Here is a 13,394-nt window from a genome sequence, read left to right on the forward strand (position 1 = left end):
ATATCGGATAAGGATAGCATATAGCTGTTATAAAAACTGAACGTTTAAAATCTAGTTTATGTCTGGAAAACTTTTTTTTTGACGAAATATCTTCACGAAATTTCACAAAAATTATTTTCTAAGATAACGCCACAATATCTGAAGAAATATTTTAGCTCGGATCAATATATCATTTAGCTGCCATACAAACTGAGCGATTAAAACCAATTTTTTGTATGAAAACTTGTTTATTTGATGAGATACCTTCACGAAATTTGACAAGAATTATTTCTAAAAGCAGAGATACAGTTTCCGAGAAATGTGTTCAAATTGGGGCACTATAGCGTATAGCTGCCATACAAACTAAACGTTCCAAATCAAGATTTTGCATGGAAAACTTTTTTATTTGATAAGATATATTCATGAAACTTATCATGGATTAGTTCCTGAGACAACACCATAATATTTGAAAAAAGGTTTTAAATCGGACCATTATATCATATAGCTGACATACAAACTGAACATGCAAAATAAAATTTATATATGGCAAACTATATTATTTGATATGAAGATATCTGCACCAAGTTTGACGTGAATTATTTTTCAAAGCAGAGATATAAGCTCCGAAAAAATTGTTCAGATCGAGTCACTATATCGTATAGCTACCATAGAAACTGAACCTTCAAAATCAACTGCTTGTAAGGAAACCTTTTCATTTTTGTGGCGTATCATCCGTGCAACCAAAGTCAACGTTTTTCTATTTTTCTCTATTTTTCTTATAGCTTTAATATTATTTTTTTCTAGTTTGCAAACATGTTTACGAACCACCCCTATTTGCGCCAACAGCAAAATAATGCCGCATGCGTTATTTTTTAGCACTTTTTAATTGCCATTTTTTAATGTGCTTTTAATCTTAATTTATAAGTTTTACAAGCAATTTTATCAAGGCTTAATTGCTATTTTTACAACACCTTCGCGCTTGTTACCGATAGTGTTATTGTTGCAGCTGCTAGCTAGCTTGCTGCCTAGTTGTGGCTGCTACTGTGTGCGCAGAGTCGTTAACCTGCCGTTGGTGTGACTAATGGGATGTGCGTATGCCTTAACTCGCATTTATTGTTGTTTTAATAAAGCGCTTTTAATTGTACAATAACAACTGCAACAGCACAGGCAATTTGCGGCGACCACCCTCTCCATATTTTCACGTATTTGCTGCGGCGAGTTCGTGCCTTAAGTCTTCAGTTATTACTTTTGCTGTTTTCAACTACTTTTTGCCTTACTTTTTTTTTGTTTCGCTTTTTTTTTTGGATAACTGCGCATGCGCGCGTGTTGAATTACGCAGCCGGCAGGCGACCTTTTTTCCACGCACGCGTATTGCTATAAATACTTTTTATTGCCGCTTACTCAAATTACGTTTTTATTGCAAAATAATTAGCGCGTTTAAATTGTGACGGCAGAGACTGCCCCGATTAGCGGTTTTGTGGTGTATAGACACATGTATGTAAATACGACGCAGATGTACAAGGAAAAGTATTTAAAAACACTAGCGTGACTTACTTCCGCTGTCCGCTGTCCGAAAGCGCTGAGCGTTTTGCTACAAAAAATTTAATTCAATTATATTTTTACAATTTATTGCCTGCTTTTGTTGTTGCACATAACCCACGGATGACACGAGTTGCGTGAGCTAATTGTTTTCGATATTAACTTCAGCGACTGATTGACTCATGGCCTCCATCTGCGCCCACTCAGCCCTCAGCACGTGCCGCTGCCAACGCGTAATTGATACCCACACTGGAACCCATCGCCGCGCCGTACCCCCCATGCGACACACCGATACCATTACCACCGTTGTAACACATGCCAGCCGCGGCGCTCGTGGGTGTCGCCATTAAACCGCTGCGCGCCAGCTGATTCAAGGCAATGCCACCGCTGCCGCCGCTCACTAACTTCATGTTGGGTGGCGTTTGTGGCGGCGTATCCGGCTGAATTTCATTGAAACCCAAGCGCTGTTGCTGCTGTTGTTGCTGTTGCAGTTGGTGGTATTGTTGCGCTGTTAGCAGCGGTGGCCCTTGCGTCATGGCAGGTGGCGTCGAAGCGCTACTGTTGCTGCTGCCACTGCCAATACTGCCGTTGTGGTGGCTGCTGCCGTTGCCATTGCTGCTGTTGTTGCTGCTGGAGCTCAAATTGAGAAATTGACCATTGCTGCTGTTGTTGCTGTTGCTGCTGCCAGTTGCTGCTGCGTACGCCGTAGGTATGCGCGAATAAGGCAATGCGCCGACGTAGCCGTTCATCATACTCAGCGATGTCGAATTGTTGCTGTTGCTGTTGTTGTGTGCCGGCTGTATGTTGCTGCTGCTGTGTGTATTGAGTTGGCTGAGCTGTTGTAAGTGCGTCGGCATTTGTTGGTAGTATTGCGACCGGCTCTGCAGCAATGATTGCTGCTGCTGCTGTTGTTGTTGCTGTAGCTGCTGCTGCTGCTGATATGTGTTCATTTGTATAGGTGGTGGCAGTGAGGCCAGCGTCGGCGGCGGCGGAGGTGGCGGTGTCTTGCAAGCGACCGTGTCTGCCAAACTCCAGATCTTGGGTTTGCTCGCTGGGAGCGGTATACCACAGTCCGCCGCACGCAGCAGGTTTTTTGACACATTATACTCATCCGCTGCGTTGATTTGGCTTGCTGTGCCATATGTCATACTAACTGCATGCTGCTGTTGTTGCTGTTGTTGGTAGTAAGCCGTTGCTTGTTGTTGTTGGTAGGGATGATAGCTGGGGTGTTGTCCATATGGTGAATTGTAGATGCCACTCATGTTGCGTAGGGTGGGTATATCGCCGAATTTCGGTTCATCCACTGTGCAACCATCCATTTTGTCCTCCTTTCCCAATAACTCAGATTTCACTACAGGGTCATCTGCAAAAGAGAGAGGGGAGGGTGATATGCAAATTAATTTAATTTCAATTTGTTTGCGAATTGAATGCGGAAATCTCTGCTAAGACGCACAATTACAACAAAGAATTGTACACAACGGTTAAGTTAAAACAACAACAGAAACAAAAGTTTTGTCAATTCTTCCTTCGTTTTCTGCTACCATTTGTGGGCGTTGAAGCGCTCAACCCTCGCAATGCCACAACTTTCAACTACAAAATATTTCATCTTCCGTTACTTTGAAGCCACCCCCCTCCTACCGTCCTTTATGCAGTAAGTTCACAAGCCGTACACTCGTGTTTACTCTACTCGCTGTTGTCTTGTCTTGTCTTGAAGTTAACTTAATTTGGTAAAAGTCGCAGAATTCAGTCAGCGAGGCCACTTAAAGGCGTTGTTGCACAGCCCACCGAGCAGCCCTTAAGTTAATGGCAGCCATATGCCAGCCATTTCCGGCCGACGTCGACCAGCCGTCGAGCAGTTGGGGCAGCTCAGTTGTATCATAGTCAATGTCAGTGGTAAAGCAACCAATAACAACAACATAAGTATGTTTGAATGCTTGGAAAACAACAACAGCCCACAAGTGGCAGTTAGCGAGTGTAAGAGGTAGTGGCAGTAGACAAAAGGAGGAATGTGTAATGTCGCGCCACATAAATATCACTTAAAGTGAATGAGCCGCCAGCCAAAAGCCAACCCCAATGCTGGCAATGTTTGCACTCGTAAACGCTTTGTTGCGCTTTGTTGGAGCAAGCAGTGATTTTGGCAAGCAAAATTTGGTAGGGTTTCGTTACAATGTGTCTTTTATGAGGGTGGTTCGGAGTATATGAAAACGGATATATGACAAATTTAAAAGCTTTCTCAGAAAAAGTTTTGAAAATTTGCTTTTTTCGGCCTTGTAAGTGTACAAGATGTTTTCCAAAGTAAACATGACCTTTTAATCTTGCGCGGAGAACATAAGTGGAGATCAACATGTGGGCCAATCAAAATTCGTGATCACCGGATTTACCGCATTTTGACCGAACATTTGGGCTTACAAAAGGTGTGTGTAGGGTTTCTTCCGCACAAATTGACTGACGCCGTCTCATCGATCGACGCTTGTGACCGATTATTTGACCAAAAATCACATTTTAATCAATAACCCTTCCCCGTATTCACCTGATATGGCACCATGCGACTTCTTTCTTTTCAGAAAAATGCATTTGCCCATGAAAGGAAAGCGTTATGCAGGCGTAGAGGCCATTCAAAAGGCTTGTACCGGCATACTGGCGGCCATACCGGCCAACGAGCTTAAACACTCGTTCGACATGCTTTTGGACCTTGCAAAAAGTGTATTGAAGCAGAAGGAGACTATTTTGAATAAAATAAATTGATTTTTCCAAAAAAACTATTTTTTCTGTTTTTTTTTCAGTCCTTAGGAAAGAACCATAAGACGGACTTATATTTTAAATTACTGTTTTAGAGTTTACTACCAATTAGGGATAGGGTTTTATAATGGAATGCACGATTTAGAAATATAAATTAGGATGAAATATGAGTTTCTGGTCTTACTGAACCTTTACAGAGTAAAGCAATGAACGGTACCTTAGATTTAAGTCTTTCATACATCATTCTGACAAGCATACAATCCTTAGAAGACTTTATGCTTTAACTCCACCAGGAATAATCATTCAAAATGGCTTTGAGAAAGAGCTAAAACTACAAGTCCTTTGTTATGTAAGATTAAAACTGAATAACACGATAGAATGTGATTAAAAAAGAATTGTAAATTATATCTTCAGCTATTTTTCTTCGTTAAATATATAACCAAGATTGCTTAAGGGGTTACATGGGATTGAGGGTTTCAAAAAATCGATTTTTTTAGTGTCTTATTAAATTCTACAACACCTCTAGAATATTGTTCAATATTTTCAAGTTGATCTGGGTGAAACTTTCGGAGTTACAGCGCTCAGAACTTGTGCGCTCCGGCTAGTCAGACTAAGTGCGCCGTCTTTAAACGCGTTTTATAATTTATTATAACTTTTTAAGAAAAAAAATGTCACGAAATTTCCACTTAAAATTTCAATTTTTTTTTTTTTTTAATGTCTGCCAAAAATCCAATTTTCAGTTTTTTTCTTAATGGACTTATCTTGTCAACGCGGGCGCATTTTTTTCCTAGGAGCCACCGGAAATGGCGTCGCAATGGCCGAGTTTAAAATATTTCCAAAAATTTCAGAATTTCTTTATTAATAGTGCATATTCTTTCCAATAAAAAATTTTAGTAAAATATTTCATTTTTTACATGAGAAAACATTTTTGAAAAAATACTGTTTTTTACTCGAGGAAGCCCATGTAACCCCTTAATGAATATATATGCTTATGCCTTTATGCGGTATTATTATTATTTCTCTTAAAGGAATCTCTAAATTATTCTCATCAAATATTTTTCGTATCACCCTCATTTTCAGTACAACTGAAGGCCAACAACCCTCACGCGATGGACCAAAAGTAAAACGGTCATCGCTTTGTGCTGCTTAAGTGCTTAAGACAAAAGGGAACGAGCTTAAGAAGCAGAGTGTAACCATAAGCGATGCCAAAGTGCCAAACAACGAATTAGAGCTCTCTCAAAGAAAAGCAATAACAATAGCCAAATAGCGTGCGTGTAGTTGACACAGAGCAGTATGGCACTTAACAGGAAACTCACACTGTCAACTTGTGAAGGCTTAAATGAAATTAAGTTAATTTTAACAACTTAAGATTAGAGGATAGTGATGTTGCTGAACTACCAAAACTATAACTAACACTTCAGTTTAAAATATACCTTACAACATTTAATAATTTAGTTGTCTAACTCACCTTTTCGCAAGTCACTGCCACTCATAGCTGCACCACCGTAAACGCCCCCAACGACGTCGCCAGCGCCTACACCGCCGCTGTTCAGCTTATCAACCTCATCGGCAACATCTTTTTCCTTCTCATCGTCCGACAACATTGCTTCATCATCATCGTCGGTCTTATTCTTTGGTTCCCAAGTCATTTTATTCTCCTTCTTCAGACGTCGGCGCGCATTCGCGAACCATGTAGAGACCTGTGTCAGCGTCATTTTCGTAATGATGGCCAACATTATCTTCTCACCTTTGGTGGGGTACGGATTCTTCTTGTGCTCACTGAGCCAAGCCTTGAGTGTGGCTGTGGACTCGCGTGTGGCGTTCTTGCGGCGCGCCGCCAAGTCGTAACTGGAACCGTAGCTGAAAAAAAAAATATTTTTTGTTAAATATTTCAATATATGTGATAATAGAAAGATTTTCATTTTCATATTCAGAAAATTTTTTTTTAGTTATTTTAAAATAAACCATTAAAATATATGTACATATGTACATATATATTATCAGGATGACGTGATGAGTGGATTTAGCTATATATCTACGTCTGTCTGTATGTGTATATCAGTAAACTACTCTCTCAGTTTTTGAGATATCCATTTAAAATTCTCCACATATCCAGTTCTCTTCAGGAAACTGTTCATTTGTCAGAATTGCCGATATCGGAGCCACATAGCATTTAGCTGCCATACAAACTGATCGATCAAAATCTAGTTCTTCATGGAAAACTTTTTTGTTTAGCGACATATCTTAATGAAATTCACCGTGGCTTACTTTTCAAGGCAACGCTATAATCTCTAAACATATTGTTCGGATCGGAATACTATAGCATATAGCTGCCATACAAACTGACCGCTGTAAATCAATTTAAAGATCTTTATATAACCTTTTATGCCATACGAAATACACATGTGAAGGGTATTTAAGTTGTTGTACAACCGAAGCTAACGTTTTTTTTTCCTTTTGTTGTTGTTATTGCTTTTTTCTTTAATAAAAAACTCAAGCTCAATCAGATTACAATCTGCTTAATGTCTTTCCCACCAACCTTCATCGCCTTCAAAGCGGATATTTAAATGAATTGGCAAAGCCGAGTGTTAACTTACTAACTTATAACGGTCAATTATAGCAAATTGAAATATATATAAAGGTAGATACATATATGCACATGTAAATAACTAATCATACGTAAATAAATACTCGCTTGATTTACTCAAGTCGAGTGGCGGCAATTAAGTGTCGGCTGCGCCTCAAAGCGCTATCGAGTGTGCAATTTGTAAATATTGCCAAAGCGTCAACCGTACAACAAAACAACAATAATAAAAACAACAACCACCTTAACAGCAATACTAACAAAAACAACAACAACCTCAACAATCGCCACGATAACGTCAATGCTGTAAACAACGCTCCACTAGACAGCCCCACACAAACACACATTGCAAACTTAGAAATTTAGAAGACAAGCAACAACAACAACTATATGAAATATGAGCAACTAATTGTCAGTTGGAATGTTGATTGAGCCAGCAATACTATCATTGCAGACATAGCCTTCGCCACTGCCTCAATAACACCACTTCCTCCCAATAGCAACGCCACCGCCATGGCAGCGCATGAGCGCGGTACGCTAACTTTAGCTTTTAGTTGAGTAATTTCGTTATCTGCACCGGAGACACCTTGGTACAGTAATTGACTTGACTTCAATATGGTTTCGGAATGGAGTTGCAGTTTAGCTTACCTAATCAACGTTGATATGTATTAGTGTTATTGGCGGTATTATCTAAGTAAGCGCTTTGATGCCATATCTGTAAGCGCATTTAATCGATAAGCAATAGTTTTTACTTAATAATACGTGGGGACTATGTGCAAAATGAAGATATTGCCATTATTGGACTTATATAATAATACATATTTTGTATGCTACAGTATAGCCATGTTTCGGTTTGCTTGTGTCCAGACTCATTATCTCATTAGCGTTTGAAATAATGTGCAGATTCATTGAAGTTAGCAATCGATCCATTAAACTGTAAATGGATTTTCTTAAGATGGATTATCGTTCACATTAATCAAAAGTTTACTACATACAAGTATATGCATACTGATGAGATCGATCAGTGGATCGTGCGGTCACGTAATGATTTTCTAGCAAACTGTGTCTAGCATAGTACTTCGTTTATAACAAACGCAATCACGGCGAAAGAGGAGAGAATTTACAATTTATATTATATAGGACAGCAGAAAGTTCTGAAGTTGTTCGGTTTCATATGTAATTATGATCAAAAAATATCTTCTGCTTAATCCTCATGGACATGACATCTCTAGCAGCTTCAGATCATTGTATGGGCCATACCGAGATAATAGTTAATTCATATGTGAAGAAACTTTTGTCATAGGGTGGCATGCCAGCATATTTTTATAGCATCAATGCTTAAAGCCTGGGTTTTGCAACTTCATAGCTCCTGACTTTGAAAAATTATATTATTTTTAATATAATATGACACGAATTTAGTCAAGTGAAGACCCCGATCCAGTTTGGTTCAAGTCGCCAAATATTTTGAAATAAATTTCCACTTTTTACATACTATCCGGTTTCCGCTCCCACTACGGCTCTTAACGCCATTTTGAACATAATTCCCGTAGTGAGAAATTGGATTCCTTAAAAAACGCGTATCTGAGCACTCGGATATACTCAAATACCTTGACTGCATACGGGATCATCTAGATCTTGGAGTCACCAAACCGAACTCCTTCTATGCGCATATTACGACGAGGGAACTATGGGTGGGAAGAAGGCGTTGGAAGAAAGAGGCAGTGAGCTTCTTTACAGATGGCTGACTTTACCCTCAGTAAGCTTAGCCTCTCCCTAGTTGTGGGGCTTTTAACAGGCCATTGAACTATTAGCGTCCATGCTGTAAGGTTGGGAATCTTACCAGACGCCATTTGCAGAAGATGTTTGGAAGAAGGTGAGGTGGAAACAACTAATTACTTAATTCTCATAACAGATATTGTAGAAATAATTAGATATTATTTTTAAAATATATATATGTATGTATATCGTGGTTGGAATCATGAAATGAGAATCATGTGTGAATCGGTAAAGTTAAGTACTGGCACTCGATCGCAGGTACCATACATGTTTCGAGTACCAGCTGGTCACAGCTTGATGGCGGCACAACGTTCCAGTATGAGGCTGACATTATCACAAGGTCTTGACTGTAAAAAGTGTCAAGACCAAGGCAGGGAAACATTAGAGCATCTCTTGGGCAGCCACACGATATAATATGCTAAAACAGGTATCTTTAGTGAAACCACAGATTCTATTGAAATTCGCGTTCGTAGGCTCATTCGCCTACAAGACTAACCTCACAGTTAAACTAAAAGTTCAGTACAATCTACGAAATACTCAAGTTCGATCTTCCAATAGTCGGGTCTACGTAACCAGACCCTGCTCGAACTTTAAAAAGAAGTCCACTTTTTTGCAATAGATGGATATAGAAATCTGCATCTCAGGTTGTATAAGTGCTAGGGTCACGCAGTATAGAGTTAGCGAAAACACAAGATAAGAGGTTAGAAATTGTGTTTAAAATCTGATATCGTAAAAATAATTTAAATAGTTGAGTTTGACCATTATGTGAGCACTGTATCGATCGCCCAGAAGCTAAACTTGGCAAAAACAAAAACAGTTTGGAAAGTGAATGTTAAACAAAAAGCATTGGCTTCCAAGCCAAGATGTTTTTCTGTGTTTTTGGTACGATTTGCAAGGAATCGATTCCTATTAAATCTTCTCAATTCAAAATTTGGAGCGTCAGAAGGAAACAATCGTAATAGAAGTCGTCAGCTTTGGGCAATAGAAGAGGAATTGTGTTTCATCAGGATAACCCTAGGCTACACACAACGATAGTAATTAGCTAGGCGCTCCGAAAATTTAGTTGGGTATGCAACCATCTTATAATCTGGACCAGTCAGCGTGTGATTACTATATGTGTGCGCCGGTCTATGATGAATGACTTTGCTGGTAAAAAATTTGCCTCGAGATAAGCTTATAAAAATAGACTATGCTAGTTTTCTTTAGTAAGGACGGATCGGATAATTCCAACAATGCTAAATAAAACCTACAATTTAATTTGAAAAGTGAATTTCTCTATTTACTAAACCAAACTAAAGCAAAGCTTAAGCTCTGAAAAAGCTGATTTAATTGGCATTTCTCCATAACAAAATTCAAAATTGCTTGCTTCCCAATACAAATCCGCTAAATCTTTAAACCAACGAATTAATTTTTTTAGACAACAAAACCGAAATGCGGCAAAAGTTTCCAAAACGTCTAAGCTTTAGCAGCTTCAGCGTGAAAATTCACAGCGAAAATCCTTGAAAGTGACAGCTGGCCACAGTAAAAGCTTTTCAGCCACGGGTGAACGCACAACGAATTTAAATCTTTCGATGATTTTAAGTGTCGCATTTGAAAAACAACAGCAACTACAAACACAAATAATCAATAGCCAAACAAGCGTAATAAAAATAGAAGTAACTGTAATAGCCAGAACGTAAAATGAAAACATATTGCTGATACCAACGAAAGGAGACGAAAACGGGCGACAGGACAATTGAAGCGACGTAAGCGACAAACACTGCTGTACCACTTGTTGAACTGCCACAGACTACAAATGTACGCCAGGGACTTAGTTGGGTTCATACTCGTAGATAAAGTTGCTGTTCTTGTTGTTGTTACTGTTTCTATAGTATGCGCGTGTATTCTTCGCAATTTTTGTGACACACAACCGCAGACAAGCTCGTCGCACTCTCAGAGTGGACGCAGCAGCCGACTGCGGCTTGCGGGCAAATAGCAAATCTCCAGCGTCGTGATCGGCTGAGTTATGTCTTTAATTTTATCAGCAGTTAAGCGTTTAAAGTGTATATAATGAAATTCGTTTAATTTAGAAAAATAAATCCTCGCAGCAATTTAATTTAATATATTTGCATTAAATACTTGCATTAAATTGAACAGAAGTTGGTAATCTCGCTCATTTAACGCTTGGCTGCATTGACGCTAACAAAAACCGAAATTTATTTTTGGGCAGCAAGTAAGTAATAAATCACGTGCATAGCGTGTCCCACTTACAGCAACCGTTAGCTGACACACGCCACAGCCAGAGCCAGGGCCAGAGCGAGTGAGGTCATGAGAAGAAAGTCGCCTACTCACTGATAAGCCACTTAGGAGCATAAAGACCAGGCAACATATTGTCAACACCTCATAAGTCATCGCGCTTACGTTGAAGTGCTTAAGATTTATTTCTTTTTTCTGTTGTTATACTTACATACACACATACATATATACATATTTATAAATAAGTAGCGGCTGATAATATTTTTTTGTTGTTGTTTTTTGTAGAAACTTAATAATTGCAGATAAATGTCTTTGATTACTTACCCATAAGCAGCAATGGGATCGTATGAATAATAACCAGTGGTGGGCTGCAGGCTAGCTGAGGTCCACGCAGACATGTCAGAGCCAGCGTTGCCCTCTTTAAGTGCATAGGGGTTACTCTGTAAGAAGACGAGTGGAAATAGATATTACAGCAAAGAAAAATTTGATTAAATATAAATGCTTGAAAATGGGTTTCTGGGTTTCAAACAAATAGATTTTTTATTGTCTTCTTAAATTCTACAACACCTCTAAAATATTGTTCTAAATTCAAGTTGATCCGAGTAAAATTCAAAGATACGGCCTTGACGGTCTTGTGCGCTTGAGGCTAGGTAGGCTAAGTGCGCCGTCTTTAAACGCGTTTTTATCGAAACTGTGTTTTTGAAATCGGTTGTCAAGATTTCTCGAGAACTACTCAACCGATCTTCATGAAATTTTACTTAGGTCTTTGAGATACAATTCTTACAATTAGTCCCCATTTCAAAAAGGAAATGTCGGGAAATTTTCATTGAAATTTTCATTTTTTTGTAAAGATGTCCGCCAAAAATCCAATTTTCAATTTTATTTTTCCCTCCTTCAACTCCTAAGTTCCAGACTAACCTGTAAGGAGTTATTCTGCCAACGCAGGCGCATCTTTTTCGAGGGGTCACCAGAAATGGCGTCGCAATTGCCGAGATATTATATTTATTTTCAAAAATTTCAGAACTTCTTTGTTAATAGTGTATGTTTGTAACAATAAGTAATTCTAATAAAATATTTAATTTTATATGAAAAACATTTTTGAAAAATTATGTCTTTAACTTAACAAGGAAACCCATGTAACCCCTTAAACAGCGGTAACTTAATTGTGCACCTAATATTATGTACTTATGTATTATACAAACCCCATAAAATATATCAACCTACTGTCATTAAACTGAGCCTCAATCTGGCATTACTAAAGACCAGTTAGTCTGTGTGTATGGCGTCACAGCCCGCCGGTAAAACTTTATCTAAGTTAAGCTATATCAACCAAAAATTCATAATATTTTTTGAAAAAGGGCGGATGACAACGGATTATAATCACGCCCATTCTCCATACAAAAGATGTGCTGAAAATCTCTATAAGTGCATTAAATTATAAAATTCATAAGAAAACAAAAAAGAACCATTTGCATCGTAAAATAATAATATCAGCACTCATACTTCGAGAGAATTAAGCACAGCGGTGTCTAAGAACGTATTTTTCAAAGTGTCAAGTGAGAAGAAAAGATATTCGTTTTTTGACTCATCGTACTATACATATATACATCTTAGCAATAAATCTATTTGCTATTATTGGGAAATGACGAATTCGAAATTCTACCGACATTAGCTCTTATTATATCCAAAAGTGTTTATTTTGAACCAGACATAATTTTAAGAGCCTTGAAAAGCATTAAAAATTTGTTCCGAAAATAAGCCTCAACATCATTTGTATTGTCGTAATATTTAATAATATTCATTTAAACAATTTCTAGAAGACATTCTCCTTCAAATTGCATTGAAAACTTTGATGATTCAACACTGCCTCATCTTCAATAGAAATTTAATTGGAACGACGGGTTTTCTGGTCCTGATTTCAATAGATGGTATTTTGATTGCGAAGGTTCAAATTTCAATTCATTTTATCGTAATTAGGGCCGTTTTCTCAATGACTGGTTAGTAGTAACCTGTCAGTTATGTTCTAGTTAAAAATAAAAATTATTTTCCGAAAAAAGGAGTCTAGGTTAAGTTAACCAGAACTTAACTGACAGATGTCTGTTAACCTGGTGTTGAGAAAACGGCTTTTGATTTACTAAGATCATTATTTAGTACGAAAGATGTGACGGAGACGTATATATGTATGTACATATGTACTTGTATGTTAACTGGTCACTGTCTGGTGGTAACATACGCCCTCAGAATGGGGCTGACAAATCGAGAAGACTGCAGGTATCTAGAGCGAGGCCCAAGGGAAACAATGGAGCATCTCTTGTGCACTTTTCCCGAATTGGCAAGACTGCGCTGTAAGCATCTGGGATCCGCACGGTATGAGACACTGTAGAAAGTATCGATAGTGAGGCCACAGAGTCTGTTCAAATTCGCGTCAAGCGTGGGCATAAATATTTTATATATAGTGTCTTAAGCCGAAGAATATTCATATAAATAAATTTTCATATGAGTTCATTAAGCCTCTTCCGATTTGATATCACGCCATTCTGCT

The 13,394-nt window shown here is 38.4% G+C and overlaps 1 protein-coding gene across 1 annotated transcript in view; it reads right to left on the reverse strand.

Annotated features, from left to right (window-relative positions):
* Positions 1-719: 719 nt before the first annotated feature.
* Positions 720-13,394, reverse strand: part of LOC120777122 (homeobox protein caupolican-like) — a 35,551-nt gene continuing 22,876 nt past the window's right edge. Inside the window, exons 3-5 of the mRNA XM_040108265.1 lie at positions 11,177-11,292; positions 5,726-6,117; positions 720-2,881 (exon numbers count right to left, since the gene is read on the reverse strand). Coding sequence (XP_039964199.1) covers positions 1,722-2,881; positions 5,726-6,117; positions 11,177-11,292 — 1,668 coding nt within the window. The 3' untranslated portion in view covers positions 720-1,721. The remainder of the gene's footprint in view (positions 2,882-5,725; positions 6,118-11,176; positions 11,293-13,394) is intronic.

Source organism: Bactrocera tryoni, chromosome 5, assembly GCF_016617805.1.
Source record: "Bactrocera tryoni isolate S06 chromosome 5, CSIRO_BtryS06_freeze2, whole genome shotgun sequence".
NCBI lineage: Eukaryota > Metazoa > Arthropoda > Insecta > Diptera > Tephritidae > Bactrocera > Bactrocera tryoni.